The sequence below is a fragment of the Lissotriton vulgaris genome, unplaced genomic scaffold (assembly GCF_964263255.1).
Source record: "Lissotriton vulgaris unplaced genomic scaffold, aLisVul1.2 SCAFFOLD_1488, whole genome shotgun sequence".
NCBI classification, from domain to species: Eukaryota; Metazoa; Chordata; class Amphibia; order Caudata; family Salamandridae; genus Lissotriton; species Lissotriton vulgaris.
Window position 1 is genome coordinate 266,695 of NW_028251114.1, and position 16,841 is coordinate 283,535.

The 16,841-nt window shown below is 41.3% G+C and overlaps 1 protein-coding gene across 2 annotated transcripts in view; it reads left to right on the forward strand.

Annotated features, from left to right (window-relative positions):
• The window catches only part of LOC147663023 (transmembrane channel-like protein 7), a 496,357-nt gene that overhangs the window by 224,349 nt on the left and 255,167 nt on the right, over nt 1-16,841 (forward strand). The window contains exons 8-9 of one of the 2 annotated variants that reach the window (XM_086950725.1): nt 11,899-12,072; nt 12,180-12,325. In XM_086950725.1, coding sequence (XP_086806851.1) covers nt 11,899-12,072; nt 12,180-12,325 — 320 coding nt within the window. Of the gene's footprint in view, nt 1-11,898; nt 12,073-12,176; nt 12,326-16,841 lie in introns of both variants that reach the window. The other variant, XM_086950724.1, reaches the window with a different exon arrangement.

The window sequence follows — 16,841 nt, forward strand, 5'->3', positions numbered from 1 at the left end:
ATTTTCAGGAAAATGGCACATTTTGTTTCTGAGCAGCCCCTGAAAATTCGGGGGGGTTTCATCAAGGGGGGGCCGAGAAAAAAGGGGGGTCCCAAAACACGTTTTTCCCATTCATTTTTCCATAGGGCCTTTGGCCTCACTTTTAGCTCGAACGGCTGAATGGATTTGCACGAAACTTGGCAAAATTGTAGGGACTGTTAGCCCGATGTGCCTTTGCTAGGTCTCAATATATGTGCTCCAGTGGTTTTTGAGAAATTAACGTTCAAAACAAGATATATATCTGTAACAGCGCTCCGGGCTGCGCTCCGGTCCGCTTACTTTTCGCGAAACGGAACTTTGCGATGCGAAGCTGATTGGCTCTCCGGTGTCTGTCAACATTCGAAACAGTCCGGAGCGGCCGCCATCTTATCTCTCGGTAGGATCGAGAGAGAAGAAGAGGTGAAAAACGAAGGGGGAATTTAATGAAAGGGGGCAAGGTATACCCCTCTTGACCCCCTAGGAATGATGTTGGGGTTATTAAAGGGTCCCGTGGGGAAAAGAAAAAAAAAATTATTTTTCACGGTAGAAGCGCTTCCCGGGCCGCGAACTGGGCCGCAAACTGGTAGCGAAACGGGAATTCGCCATTTTGTGTTTCGTTTTAATTAAATTACTAGGTATAAGGGGGTGCGGGAGACGTATCCTGATCCCTTATGTTTTCTGAGGGTGGCTGAGGAGGCTCATATATGTTGATACATGTTTTCCAGCGGCTGTGCGTGAGCTTTTTTTTTTTTTTGCTGCGTGACGTCTGTTAACGTTCGATTCGATGGAAATCAGGAAGTGTTGACCACCATTTTGTCACTGCGAGTAAATATTTTGTTATAAATGAATCCTTATTGATAAACATTGTCTGCGCCATCTTGCCTTTTTGTCCAATGCCACAATTTTGTCGTGCACGGCAGCCATTTTAGATGCCTTGACCAGACCCACTCTCTGCACGCCGTCGATTCTCAGCACGGCTCCCCACCCTCGCAAGCATCTCCCCCACGCACTGGTCACCCCCGCTCTCTCTCTCATGCATGGGCCATATACTTCCCCCCCATCTGCGCTGCTCTTCCCTGAGAATCACACCCTGTGCCCGCCCGACACCTCCCTTTCACCCTATTCACTACCGCACCCTCTGACACTCCTCTTCCTCTGTGTCCGATTGTCCAGGCCGGACCCAGGCTATCACCTAGCCCTGCGGATGTAGTTTATGGCCCCAGCTGTAGAGAATCCAGACATACCAATCCTCCCGATTCAGGCGTGAGACTACTGATTTCAGTGCTAGTCTCCCGCCTCCCGATTCCTGCAAGCAAAAACCCGGGGGCATATTACCAACAACTAGCGATAATTTTTGTCTCTAACTTGTTTAGAGACAAAAATTATCGCCGCACATCGGCGAATTTTATCGCAGATAAACCTTGCTATTAGCAAGGTTTATCGCAAATGCGATAAAAAACGGCCGCAATGCATGAATATCGCTGAAAAGTCAGCGATATTCATGCATTATCCAGCAAATGCTCTTAGCCATGTTATCCACCTCCCATTGGATAACATGGCTAAAAACTGCTCAGGGCAGGTGTTAGCTTTTGGAGATATATTCGCGCTTAGCGCAAATATCTCCAAAAGTTGGTAATAGGAGATAGCGATGTTAGGGACTGTTTCCAGTCGCTAACATCTTGGCACGCCCACTTTGCATGTCATTAGTGATAAATATCACTGACATGCAAAGCGGGGCCCAAGATGGACGCTATCTCCTTTTAGCTGTCACTAACTGGTGTTAGCGACAGCTTGGTAATAGGGAGATAATTTTATCTCCGCTTTCTTGGCTTTTAAAGCCAAAAAAGCGGAAATAAACCCCCTTGATAATATGCCCCACGATTCCTCGGGGGTTTCAGCTGACATGGCTTGGTATTGTGTTACGTGCTAATTCTTCCAGGAAACGTCAGAGGGTCGATGCAGGGGTTCTAGAAGGGGTGATAAACCATTTAAGCCTCATGAACAAGCGCATGGTCTTTTAAAGATTTGTGAAGTACTCGGGGCGGCGGTGTGTGTGTGCCCTCTTTCAGGAGCGGGCGGGGGGGGGGGCACTGCCAGCAACTTGCCAGGCCAGGCAGTGTTCAACACGTGCATCACCCTTTCTCTGCCTGCTATTGCGCTCCATGCTTCGGAAAGGTAAGAAAAAGAACGTGCATTTGAGTTTGAAATGTCCGATCCTGTAGCAGTACACTTGCAAAGCCCACACATGACAATAACCCGATTCAAGGCCCCATTCACCCGATTTTTAAAAAAAATATAGTACTCCAAGAAAGTAGGATTATAAAACTTTATTAACTTTTAAATATAACGAACGCAACAAAAACTGTAAAAATATTTAAACATTTTTTGACAAAAAAAAACAACAATGGTCAGAAGCTGTCTTTTGTGCGAATAGTCCCAAGGCAGCACAACGTGCTGAGTTGTGGAAGGCACCCAGGTGAAGAACCATCCCTTCTTTAAACCCCATGGTGACCAACTATAGTTTCAATGAGTGCTATGTCCCAGGTTTTACATAAAGTAGTGTTTACCTAGAGTGGTGCTGTGTAGGACACTCTGAATGGAAATTAACCAGAACTATAACGATAACAACAACAACAACAATAATATAACTTTTATGCCCAAATTACGCAAACATTTAGCTAATCTGCTAAAGGGGGGAGTCGCCATTTCTTTTGATAATTTATTCACCCATCCGTAGCCTCTCTAATCTCCATTACAATGTGTTTCTTGCTGAAATTAACCAGAACTATAACCATAACAACAACAACAACAATAATATAACTTAAATGTCCAAATTACGCAAAGATTTAGCTAATCTGCTAAAGGGAGGAGTCGCCATTTCTTTTGATAATTTATTCATCCATCCGTAGCCTCTCTAATCTTCATTACAATATGTTTCTTGCTGTCGCTAGCTGATGAAAAAACTAAAGTGATAACTTCCTCATCCTTATTTTGTCTTTCTTTGTTCCTTAAGATGTTATCTGTGTCAACCTCTTCCGAGAATGCTGATGCGTTAGGGATTTCCTTGTGTTTCTTAATAGCATTGGTGTCTGCACACTTCTTTGTCAATTCTGTGAACATAACTGCTTCATAAACAGACGATATCTTTGTTAAGTCATTAGTGTTAAGTGTGTCTGAAACTACAGTGCCCTTCTGTTTTTCTTTCTTCAGGCTCTACAGAGTTTTGTGTGTTGTTCTTTTGAGCGACAATTATTCCAGAGGTTTCAGGTTCACTTGTTTTGTCCTGCAGTGAGTTAACAGCTTTAGAGACTTCATGTTTATTTGCTATGTCCTGCTGTGCGTCAACTGCTTCAGAGACGTCAGCCTCATTTGTTATGTTTGACTAGATCCTGGACCTGCCCGCCGCGCCCAAAATGGCGCCGGTGTAAATGGGACTCGTAACTGCTTGTTGTGTACTGGTTGCCCAACCTTGATATCACGAGATACGTATTCAGTTTTGAAGCACATGGCGGAGGCTCGTCTGCTGTAGTGGGGCGCCCCTTTATCGTTTCAGTTGCCATTCCGCCCGCTTTTGCTACACTGTGCCTTTTCCGCCATTCAGCTGTTTACCGCCCGCTCTTACGGCTACAGCGTCTCGCTCACCATGTAGTTGAGTTGCTCCCACTCTTGCGGTGCAGCGATAGGCGGCTGCACAGGACTCTTAAAATGGCGGCCGGCTCTTCGGATTTGGGCCTGGTCCAGTAAAATGGCCCTGGGACACCTTGGAACTCGGACGCTTGTCTGCCAGGGCTTGGGTCCCATTCTCGAAAGCGTCCCCTCAGCCTTGAAGATTCTACAAAAGTCTTGGGGGCCCTCGACTCCCGCAGGCTTCCGGTGGGGAGCGGCTGCCATGATTGCTTGCGGAATGGCCACGACGGAGCTACGAGATGGTGGTGCTCTCATGGTGACGCCAGCTTCAGTCTGAAACATCCAGAAACAAGGTGGGGCTTTCATCGTTTGGGAAAAAAAATGTTTTAATCCAATGAAAAGTGTTATTTTTAGGTCACATGACCTAGTCTTACATCATTAGGAAAACAAAAGTAAAATGAACCAATGAAAAGTTTTATTAACAAGTCACATGACCTGTTATGCTTACGTTACGCGCTGCGCGGCGCGCTCTGGATCGTTTCCGGGAAGCTGCGCCTTGCGCACCGGAGCACTTCCGGGTGCGCTAACGCGGCGCGTCATATGACGCATTACGCGACAACGCAGGTTCAGAATATAGTCAAAATGTCTCCACCAACCAGCGGTCGGAATACAACCGCTTTCAGCAGTCCAAAAAGTTCTGTTAAATCGCAAGAGCGGGAGCGGGAGCAACTCAACAAGAGCGGGCGGTAAACAGCTGAATGGCGGAAGAGGCACAGAGTAGCAAAAGCGGGCGGAATGGCAACTAAAACGGTAAAGGGGCGCCCCACTACAGCGTGTCTTCAGGTCAAACGGATTGTGGGACAAGGTCCAGAATGGAAGAGTCATCAAAAGGCAAAAAATTCCGCCGGACCCCGGGAGCCGGCCGCCTATGTCGGGGGCGATCTCAGGCCACGCCAGGGCAACACGACTTGGGGAGGGGGCAGGAGCCAAGCGCCCCCTCCCAGTCCGCGCCATCTCACCGCCCCTCGGGGGCCTCCGTCAAGCGGTTTAGGGAGGCACCGTATCACATTGTTTTCCAATGCAGTCAGGTCCACAAACGGACCCCACTTACTTTGAATAGTGAAGCTGCAGCAGGTGCAAATAAGGTTTAGACAGTGTTACAAGCGCTGCTTAGAACTCTGAAGTATGGCACTCAACATCCAGGACTTATTCCATTTGTGTAAGGCAGTGACATCGAAGCAACTCAGGGACCAAAAGCATGAACGAACACTCACGTATGAAAATCTTATTTGGGGAAGGGGCAGGATCCAAACACCCCCTCCCAGTTCGCGCCACCACACCGTATGTAGAAAATCTGAAGCCATCGTTCTACAAACTCTCAACGCTTGCTATCAGTGCATGAGTTTCATGCTCGATCGATTGAGCTAGCCGGATCGGGCAACAAAAAGTATAAAATAGTTATGTAAATAGTTATTTAATAAAATGTTTTACCCTGTTACTTTGCTGGTGTGTTGTATATATTTATAATATTTGCATAGGGTTTGTTATTTTGGGCGGGGTGGGTGGCGGAGTCGAGCTGTATTGCAGCCATCATGGTGTGGAGCTCAGTTCATCTCACTATTTTCGTATTTCTCATGAAGGGTTGTTCCTAATGTTTGTATTGTAGCGAGGTCAAAAAGAGATCCAATTAGTGGTCTACTGATTTTGCTCGATTACTTTTATTTTTTTACACGATTTTTCACTATCTGCAAAGACTAAACAGAGTATTGCGACTTTGTGCTTGTTTGTAAATAGAGAATGATCCAAAGAGAACCAATTCTAAAACAGTAAATGCTTGGATAACAATCAATCAAATGGAGAGACAAGCAGGTACGACGGATTACAACGGGGGTAAAGGTCTGCGTTAACTACCCTTCACTATCTGCAAAGAGAGAGTACTACTAAGAGAAAAGAGGGGAGGGGGGGGGGCAGCGTTCAAAGCACATCAGCGTGCATAAACACGAAAACGTTTTTACCTATCACGTACTTGACATTTGACAGCTTTTGATATTTGCTATTAAAAAACCATTGAAATTCACAGAAAAAACCATAGGTTATAGTCCATATATAGTTAGGAATTTGCATTTACAAAACCTTGAAAATTCACTGAAAAAACCATTGGTTATAGAACATATATAGTTAGGAATTTGCATTTACAAAACCTTATTTTACTCGCATAAAACCATTGAAATTCCATATATAGTTAGATGCGCTAACTATATATCGCGCACCCGCAATCCACTGCTGATGATGTCACATATTACATCATTCATGACATGGTTAGTGACATCACTGATGACATCACTGATGACATCTCAAATGACATCACTGATAAAATCACTGATAACATCTCATTTGACATTACTGATCACATCACTGATGATATCATTCATGTGATAATACCATGAACCTCTTCAGACTCTAATATAACCTTAGATACAATCAGTGTAAACAGACAGTCACAGACTGTCACTCATCCATGGAGTTACTCACACACCTAGTCAGTCATGCAAACAATCAATCACACTTCCATTTCCTCAACTATACAGTTATACACACCTTACTTATTCAAACATATACTAACACATATTTACTCTGTTATACAATCCCTGATACAAGTTCACAATGATCCATACAGCCACTCACACATTCACTGGCTCTTCTGCACAGTTATTTATATATGTCAACTCTCACATGTACTGTGTTTTACATATGTACTTACTTTGACATGTAGCACTGAGATATCCATTCACTCACTAATACACACAGTCATCCGCCCATACAGCTGTTTCCACATGCAGTTTTGAACCCATACATATAGTGAATCAACTACTCACACATCTATGTACAGAGTCACACACCTCCCAGCTACCCATACACACACACTCAGTGTCCCATACAAATACTTGGACAACCAATCAATAACCCATACAGTTATTCATATAGCTACTGATCAACACATGCAGCAGTTTGTAGAACAACAGATATAATGATGCACAAATTAAGATAGTTTAGTCACTAACCCATGCACTCATTAAGACACATTTAATCATTCTCTCATACAGTCAGTCATGCACCTACTAAATCCTTCTTCCAGACACTTATACATCCACTCATTCTTCAATATGTAAGACACATTTTAACTTTACAGAAACATACAGTCACTGGATGTTGTCATCAGTGATGTCATTTGAGATGTCATCAGTGATGTCACTAACCATGTCATGAATGATGTAATATGTGACATCATCAGCAGTGGATTGCGGGTGCGCGATATATAGTTAGCGCATCTAACTATATATGGAATTTCAATGGTTTTATGCGAGTAAAATAAGGTTTTGTAAATGCAAATTCCTAACTATATATGGACTATAACCTATGGTTTTTTATGTGAATATATATATATATATATATATATATGTATGTGTATGTATATGTATGTATGTATATGTATCTATATCTATATACTAATATAATAAAGAGAGAGCCCAAACCTTTGAGGCGGGTAATCTCAGGAACCACAGCACCAATCACAACACCCAATGCAGCGCTGGAAAGGGCAGTTGCAGTAGAAGGACATAGGCTATGCAGACGCCCACCATATACATTTAAAAGGTAAAAGAACCGTGCCAGCAAAGTAGTCCCTTGTGGGCGTGTCTGCGTTGTTCTGGGGGTGTAACAAACGCTGGGGGCGTGTGGTACGTTCCGCCCTTCATGCCATGTCTCATATCGTGTGCTGTGGGTGTGTGCTGTGGGCGTGTGTGGGACGCGGGATTACAGAAAAAAAATCAAGTGGTTGTGCCCAATATTTCATAGTTTTTTCTTCCCAGGTTCTGTACATTTCAGCTCCGGGTGTGCTTGCCCCGCGCTCCCAGTGACGTGCACCTGCTTTACTGTATGGAGGTCAGGCATTGCGCTATTCCCTAGGGCCAGAAGGAGTGCAAACAGGGGCCATTGTGCAGGAAATGTAATCTCGCCTTAACTTCCGGTGACGCATGAAGCGCACACTGGAGATTTTCCACTTCTGTTGCGCAAAGGTCTCGCGCCACGCACATCCGAATACAAGGCCCGCCTCCACGGAAATGGCAAGAAAGGGACTATCCCTCCCCCGGGAACATGTGATGATATTTTGCAAACCAACATCCCGCATACCATCACTCCGCAATTTTTATAAAGCGGGACTATTACTCCGCAAAGACATAATTTCTAAAAACTTTTACAACGCATATGACTTTATCACACATGCCATTATAACGCAAATACATGTGTGGTAAAGTCATACACATTGTAAAAGTACATTATTAAAACATCAAATATGTTTGTATATATGTGTATTATATATACACATTTTTTAAGTTTAATTAAAACATTTATTCCTTTTAAATTGCATTATTTATATTATTTATATTTATTATTTTATTTTATTACCCTTTACACCCTAAAAACGAATCCCACCCTGCTCCCTTTAAATACCCCTACACCCCATAATCATAACCCACCCTTACTCCTTAGAATACCCCAACACCCTTAAACACTAACCCATCTTAACCCTATAAATATACCCTGTACCCCAAAACCCAAACCTATCCTAAACCCTAAAAATACCCCTGTACCCCAAAATCAGCCCTGAACCCTATAAATAGCCCTGTACCTCAAAACCCAAACCTACCCCCTGAACCCTAAAAATACCCCTGTACCCCAAAACCCAAACCTAGCCCTGAACCCTAAAAATACCTCTGTACCCTAAAACCCAAACCTACCCCTGAACCCTAAAATACCCCTGTACCCCAAAATCCAAACCTAGCCCTGAACCCTAAAAATAACCCTATACCCCAACACCCAAACCTACCCCTGAACCCTAAAATACCCCTGTACCCCAAAACCCAAACCTAGCCCTGAACCCTTAAAATACCCCTGTACCCCAAAACCAAACCTGCCCCAGAACCCTAAAAATACCCCCTATACCCCAAAACCCAAACCTACCCCTGAACCCTAAAAATACCTCTGTACCCCAAAACCCATACCTATCCCTAAATCCAAAAACTACCCCTGTACCCCATAAACCAAACTATATCTGAAACATTAAAATACCCAAAACCCCTACACATATACACCTATACCCATACTTACCTTATCCAAACATAAAAAACATGCTTTTACCATTCATGCGTTTATAACTAATTTCGTTGTAAATGTATGCGTGGTAAAAAAATATAAAATGTAATGCCATGCGTTATAATGGCATTGCGGAGTCATGGTACTTTCGTAATGAAAGTATGCGGAGTGATGGTATGCGGAAAGAAAGTTGCGGAATAATGGGTGTTTACCCTCCCCCGGTAAGTACATTGGTGGCACGGCGGCCCACATCTCCAGCAACATACTCATATTTTTTCACCACCCATTTGAAAAATGCACAGGTCTTTCTCATTGATGGCCAGCACCGACATACACTTTTAGACACACCTTCCGCCACAAGTTCTAGAATTGCGAACTTTAGAGCTGGGGAGCTACATTCGAATCTCGGCATCAGCTCAACATCCTGTGCTTCCAGGCAAATTGCTTTGTCTCCCCATGCCTACCACAAATGAATGTGTTCTTCTGTAATGTAAATTGTGCTCATGCCATGTTGTCGAGTTTGCGCTATATAATATTGCATAAAATAAAGTAGGGAAACTCGAGTTCACACACTACTGAACGCGCACTCTTAAGTGCATCAGCAGTGCACTGTGAATCGGAGCGTTTCACAGGCCTGTCACAGATAAGAAATGCTATCAAAACGAAATTCTTCAAAACAATATACTACTGGCTGGCAGCAATTCATACCCGGACAACGTCGGGACGGGCTGCAAGTGTGTATATATATGTGTGTGTGTGTATGTATATGTATGTATAAATATATTATATATATATATATATATGTGTGTGTATGTGTATGTATGTATGTATATGTATATGTATGTGTGTATATATATATATATATGTATGTATATGCCTGTATATGTATGTGTACTCCACATCAAGAGAAAGCCCGCGCTCGAGTCCTTTGGAAATTACCATTTTATTCCCTGTCACCCCACGTAAACAGGAGCCCGTTTCGGCTGATCGCACCGCCTTTGTCAACCTTGAAGTGCACCATTTTCTCCCTCATGTAAATACTCTTCACGGGTGTTGCCACTTGCATAAACCTAAAAACTACGGTAAACTATGGGAGTTTAGAACATTTTCATTGTGCTAATCAGACTTAATCTGTGGCTGACAGCAGTCATTTTAAACGACAATATCTGAGTATTTACCTTTACGACTGTACAAAAAGAAAAAAAACAAACACCTACCAGCATTCAGATGTAGTTGCTCTAAAGAAACTGTGATTTGATTGATGGATGGCTTTACAAGGAAAGTGCAGCGTTCACGATTCCAATATTTAAATTTAAGACAATGTATTTTGTGTTATGGAAGATTTTATACTGTGATAACTGTTGCAAGTAAGTGTGGATGGTTTTAATGTTGCTTTACAACATGTGATTACTAAACGGCAGCAGTGTGAAATTCTAAAAATAGGAGGACTGTCGAAGCAAGGCAAACTTTTTTTATGTGTATGTAACACCTGTCAAGAGTATTTGAATGTGGGAGAATATGGTGCACTTCAAGGTGACAAAGGCTGACTGATCAGCTGAAACGCCTTCCTGTTTACAAGTGCTGATGATGAATACAATGGTAATTTCCCAAGGACTCGATTTCAGGCTCTTTAAATGATACTTGAGTAAATTATAGCTGTTCGAATGTCCTTTGTGCCAGTGGGCACTTTCTGCTGTGGCTGTTATTTCATTGGTCACGCTGAGACATTTTATGTTTTAGCTAGTCCTTACTTGGTTGTTAGTCCTATGCCTTGGGTGGTTGGTGTTGTACTACACTACCAAGTTTTAAGCATTGTCCAGAAAAAATATTGTGTCCAAAATATCGACAACCAAAGGTAAGTATTTATGAGTAAGTTTGAATGTATTTACAATCTTAAGTCCACATTCTATTTAACTTGATGATGCAGGCATCTTCAAGGTACAGAGATGTTAAGTGAAGAATAGCAAATCTATACATATGTACTTGATGATATTTTATTACTATTCTGGAAATTATATTTTGGCATGACAGTGCTTTGTCACTTGACATTGTGGCATGCACATGGGTACTACTGTAATCCTGCAAGGTGATTTCACTGTTGTGATTGTATTTGAGAAAGTTACTACTGCAACAGTTGTCTAAACCATTAGTAGCTTGGGACTACTTTAATTGATCAGAAGTAGCTCTCATTATTAAAACGGTTGGAGACCCAAGCTGTAGACCAATGGTATTTGGAAGCCCCTTTATTTAAATGCATTGGTGGGATAGTATTCGGTTCTGCAATACACCCCACACTGCCTGCATGACTTAAATGCTTTCTGCAACATACACTCGATATATTCGGTTCCTTGGTAATTCTTTACAATGTGCACTTTTCTTAATTGCATTACGCTTTTCATTGGACTAATGTGGAATGTGTGTTTACAGTAGGCCCTATGTGACAGCACAATGCAAAGAAAGACCTGGTAAAATCAACTATGTTTTAATTGTCAGTTCAACATGCAGAAGGATCTTTTGACCGGACCTTTCACCTGAATACTACATTTCTGTTTTGAAAGAGGCCTTGATCGTTCTGATGCATCTTCCCCAACACTGGAGCTTGGCCATACCCTGGTTGGAATGGACCGAGCAATTATTCAGTTGTTTTTCTTCCCATAAACTTCATATCACAGTGACCTGTTTGCAGCCGGATCATTTGTGCCCCTTAACCTCTGTGATTCTAGTAGCCAAGCGTTTCTATGGGATGGCCTTGCTTTAATTTCAAATGATGTAGTAAAAGGCATGAGTTTAAAATTGTAACTTTCTTTCGGATTCCTTTCTTACGTGCTAATGAAAGTCTTGCAAGACAATGCACTTTTTTAAAAATTACATTTATATATATTATTTCTACAAAAAATCTTCCTAGAGGTTTATTTGCATGGGATGTTGAGTGGATTTGATTTAAAAGGTGAAATGCACATACATGAGGAATAGTGAATTTTTGAATTCAGGGATATGTGAAAAACTCTTATCATAACCAATTAATTTTTTTAAGCTGATTCTTTACTGAAACGTGCTTTATGTCCGTGCTGTCCAAATAATGCGTTTTGTTATTTACAGACGGACTTGGAAGAAGAGCGAGTAAGGCAGAAAATAGCTGAAAGGACAAGAAGGCAAACCATAAGCATCTATTTCATAAGAACAGTCTTAAATATTATAGTTCTTTCTATATTGGGAGTCTGCTTCTATGCGATTTACTTGGCAACTGTCTTTTCTCAAGGGTATAATAGCGTGGTAAGTATTTATTAAATATGCTCGCTCTTCAGTGTAATATATTATAGTCTCCATTTATGTAATCTGTTTAATGGTCATCTAACAGGTCATTATTGTTATCTAAGCAGGGAACAGCAGCGGTCAATTTGTTCGTGGAGTATTTGCCCTCAATAGTGATTACCGCCGCCAACTTTATCACGCCTATCATTTTTCAAGTGATTGTTCGCTTTGAAGATTACTCACCTGCCTTTGTAATCCGAATCACACTTATGAGGTAGGTTTCCATGTATCCTCTCAAACTATTTGTTTTGTTGCTGCTTAGATGCCTTCTGTTGTGTCTTTTCCTATTCATGATGCATAACATGCTTTTCAACAAATAGTATTGTTGCAAGTCACTACTTTGTGAGTTCAAGGCTGTCTGTGGTGTATGAAGTGGCTACGTTCTCACCATGAGGAAGAGTGAAACGGCCTTCTTTGACCAACAGCAGCCGCTCTATTAAGATGAAAATTCCATTTTCCAAAGTTTTTTTGGAACATGTAAGTCTCAATTTTTCTATTTCACTTTCTGTTGGATTTTAGTAATATCTGCGTGCTAGATATACTAGGATTGCAAGGCAGCAAAACAGCATTGCATTGCATTGTTACATAACTGGCTCAAAGCTCGATACAACCCCCAAACACTTAGTATACTTTCTGCCATTACCCAATGCACCTTTGCCTTGCTCCTGTTGCTTCATATAAGTTCTATGCTCCTGGAACAAGGTGGGAATTTGGACACACTTTTTGTTCTTCCAAGAAACTGCCATATTACAAAAAGGACTGCAGATGCTTGCACTGCCAATTCTAGAATAGTAATTGCAGGGTCCTACATTTAATGCCTTTTCGGTGCCAAGTGCGCATTATCAATTTGCAATGGGCATTACTACATTCATTTGAGAGTATTCCTTTGCCTGGGCCATATTTCCAATGCATGGGCAAACAGTACTTTGTGAGCTGCACTAACTATGTACCTTCAAGAATGCGGTGCCTCAGTGTGCCCTGTAAACATTTTTGGAAGGGGGCATGAATGTTTCAGGCGACCACCTCAGCAGTGTTCCCTGTTACGCTCGTCGTTGCGGTGTTCTTGGGCTTACCCTGGCCTGATTAAAACCGTTGCCACACCTTTCCATGACCTCATCTTGAATTACCAATACTCCTTAATAAGAAAGGACTTCCTTATATATTTTATGAACTGTTGGACGCTAAATCATGCAGCATCTATGAATTAGAAAACTATACGTTTTATTCAGCCCTGAAGAAGTCCGGTGACGGACGAAACGCGTTGGCTATTTGGCTATCGGCGATTATTTTAAGGAAAATGAAAAACTGAATAAAGGACAGAAAATTGAAGATCCAAAGTCTCATGTCTATATATTTGTTAGGAAAACAATCATGACAATGTTATATGTGACTTAACAAATACTGAGACATCATTCATCGTAAACTGTGTATTTTATTCTGAAGGGTGCTGTCTATTTTCTAAAGTCTAGTAAGTCAAGGAAGTAGGGTTTCCTTATCTTCCTTGTTGGGTTTGTATAGGGATTACATTCCTTGTTCTAGCACCTTTGCTTTGGACCTAGTCATGGTACTTAAATAGTGGTGCAAACGTCTTTGCCTTAATCCCTAAATAAAGTGTTCCCTTCTCCCCTGCATGATGATGCATTCACATACACTGCCCTGTAATATAAGTTAAGCTGATGTAGTGAAGCAGCTTAGTTCTTACATTGCCCTAGAAAATAGCATTTGAACTGTGAACTTTTGCACACATTTGCGGGCACTAATAATAATAATAATAATCTTTATTTAGATATAAAACATATCTTTAAAAGAATTTACAGATTCACAGCCTGACCGAATATTAGAATAAAAACTTCTAGGAGTAACAACACAAGTGTAGATATAAAGGCACGATCCATTAACAAACATTATAAAAACAGGGATTTTATCTCATAGTGTATATTAAAATCACAAAAATTGAAACAAGGCGCCAGATTGCATTGGATATAACCAAATTATGTCTAACGTTGCTGAGAATAATGCCAGTTAATACTGTTTTCGGTGAGAAAAGAGAGATTGAGCACTTTAGCATGGTCTCCTTAGGTTGAAGATGTGATATGCTCGCTGGATACATTTTATACATTTTATGTTTAGCACTGTGTTTTCTGGGTTCAGAGCTGCCATGATGGCTTGCCTGCAGGACCGAACCCCCAGCCTATTCCATTCTAATTTTAATCCGGACCTGCGTTCTGTGTTAAGGGCTGGGCAAAGGCAACTTACATGCAACATGGTTTCCGCCGTTTCCCCACACCCTCTACAGGAGAGATCTTCCGATGTACGTCGCCATGATGGTAAGTCCTGCAAGAAACGCCAGTCACCCAGTCTGATGGCATTTGCGGGCACTCTTTCCACCTCAATATAATTCTGGAGGGAGGTAGCCTCCCACCACTTATGCATTTCTCTCTCATACAGTCTTTCAAGTTTCATGAATTCTGCTTGTAGAGTGTTAGGGATATTGCGGCTTTCTGTGGTCCAAAGTTCCTCCCCTTCTCGTAAAGGATACCAGCACTCCCGGGGTCGGGTTCTTTCAATCTTTATTTGTTTACCGATTCGGTATTTTTGAATCGGTAAATGCTATGTAGCAAATTATTCGGTAGAAATTACTGAATCGTTATTATTTTTCAGGACACACTACAGGACCCAGAATGCTTAGCCCCGAGATGGGCGTGGGATGTGTTAAAACTGTGGGTGTGTCCCTTTGCATCAGTCGAGCCTCTGAGGAAGAAGCAACCTGCTTTGAAACGCGTAAGGCTTTTCGACATGCTGTAATCCCTACAGCGCTGGGAGACGTCTGTTCCTAATAAAGGATTGTGATTCCAACCTTTTCGAGTGCGTTTCCAAAAGAAGGGGACACCTAGAGCTTGAATATATATATATATATATATATATATATATATATATATATATATATATATATATATATATATATATATATATATTTTGCTCACAAACCCTCTTTACAAAGGGATTCACGGGACAAACTAACAGACTTAAGGGTTTTACTCTTTTTAATCAATTTTCAGCCTTCAGATTGTGCAAATGCAGTAAAAAGACAAGCACTGATCCACGCGTTTCGGGAGCACCTCTCCCTTGCTCACGATCACCTGAACCCAGGAACTTAGTCCATTTAAACTGACCATCTTATCCACAGCCACTTCAAGCCAAAGAAAAAAGAAGGTGATTGGCTTAAAACAAAAGGATTTGTGAAATGCCACATGTGCAAGGTGTGCCAGATAGCAAAACAAACAAAAATGTTCCAACTGCAAAATGGGAAATCGTGGGAGATCAGACACCTAATAATAACATGCAAGACACAATATGTTGTATATATAGTTCAGTGTCCTTGTCCACTGCAGTACGTGGGCAGTACAATTTGTGAGTTATAAAAGCAAGTGTTGGAACACGTAAGAGCTACGGTACATAAAGACCGGGCCAACGCTATCGCAAAGCCTATGGAACAGCACCACCAAGGGGACTGGAAGCAATTACAATTTTTTGGAATAGACACAGTCCCACAAATGAAGAGAGGTGGAGACAGAGAGAAGGAACGTCGCCGGAAGGAATCAAAATACATCATCAAGTTAAGGACAATGCACCCGTATGTCCTCAACCAGTCGGAAGAACTTTATATACATCTTTGAATGAAAAAAGGGAAATAGGAAGTAACTCGAACTGTCTGAAACTCAGAAAAATAAAAAACAAGAAAATGAAAAATATTCAGAATAATAGCTTGAATAATTCACTAAGGGAAATGTATCCAACAAAACAAATTCTCAGCAAAAGAAAGAAAATCAAAAAATACAAAAGAAAATCAAAAAAGAAGACCAAAATCTTTCAGGGAAAAATTTGACAGAGAAGATGTGGATTGAACACTAAAAAACTATTAGATCAATTCCCACTTAAGGGAAAAGAATAAGCTGGTACCAAACAAATCATAAAACTTGAGAATTGTTGGACAAGAAAAGAAAAAAATGCATATATTGATATACAAATATTTTAAAAATATAATGTAAATGATCTGGGAATCAAGATGTGATTATGTTGAAAAGTTAAAAATAACATATGATTTGAACTAAAACTACAACCTCCAGAATGCCTAGAGACAAAATGCACTTTGAGCAGGAAATGGTTACACTGTAACTTTAAATGGACTAAGTTCCTGGGTTCAGGTGATCGTGAGCAAGGGAGAGGTGCTCCCGAAACGCGTGGATCAGTGCTTGTCTTATTACTGCATTTGCACTATCTGAAGGCTGAAAATTGATTAAAAAGAGTAAAACCCTTAAATCTGTGAGTTCGTCCCGTGAATCCCTTTGTAAAGAGGGTTTGTGAGCAATTTAAGAGCGGCGTGGTTCAGCCGCAGGGAGAAGGAACCCGACGCTGAGCGCTGCAAGTCCCGGACGCCGTGAACCAAAACAGGAGGATATATATATATATATATATATATATATATATATATATATATATATATATATATATATATATATATATATATATATATATATATATATATAATATACACACGCACGCAAAAAAGAAGAAGAGAACTCTAGGTGGTTCTCAGGTTTAGGTGGAAAGCAGCTCCTGTATAGAGCACTCTCAACACCGGCGACACTCTAAAACTGCTTACCTCAAATGCCTGCTTTTCTGTCAGTCTTTTAGCATCGGGTTAGCACAGTGCCATCCACACCGAGATA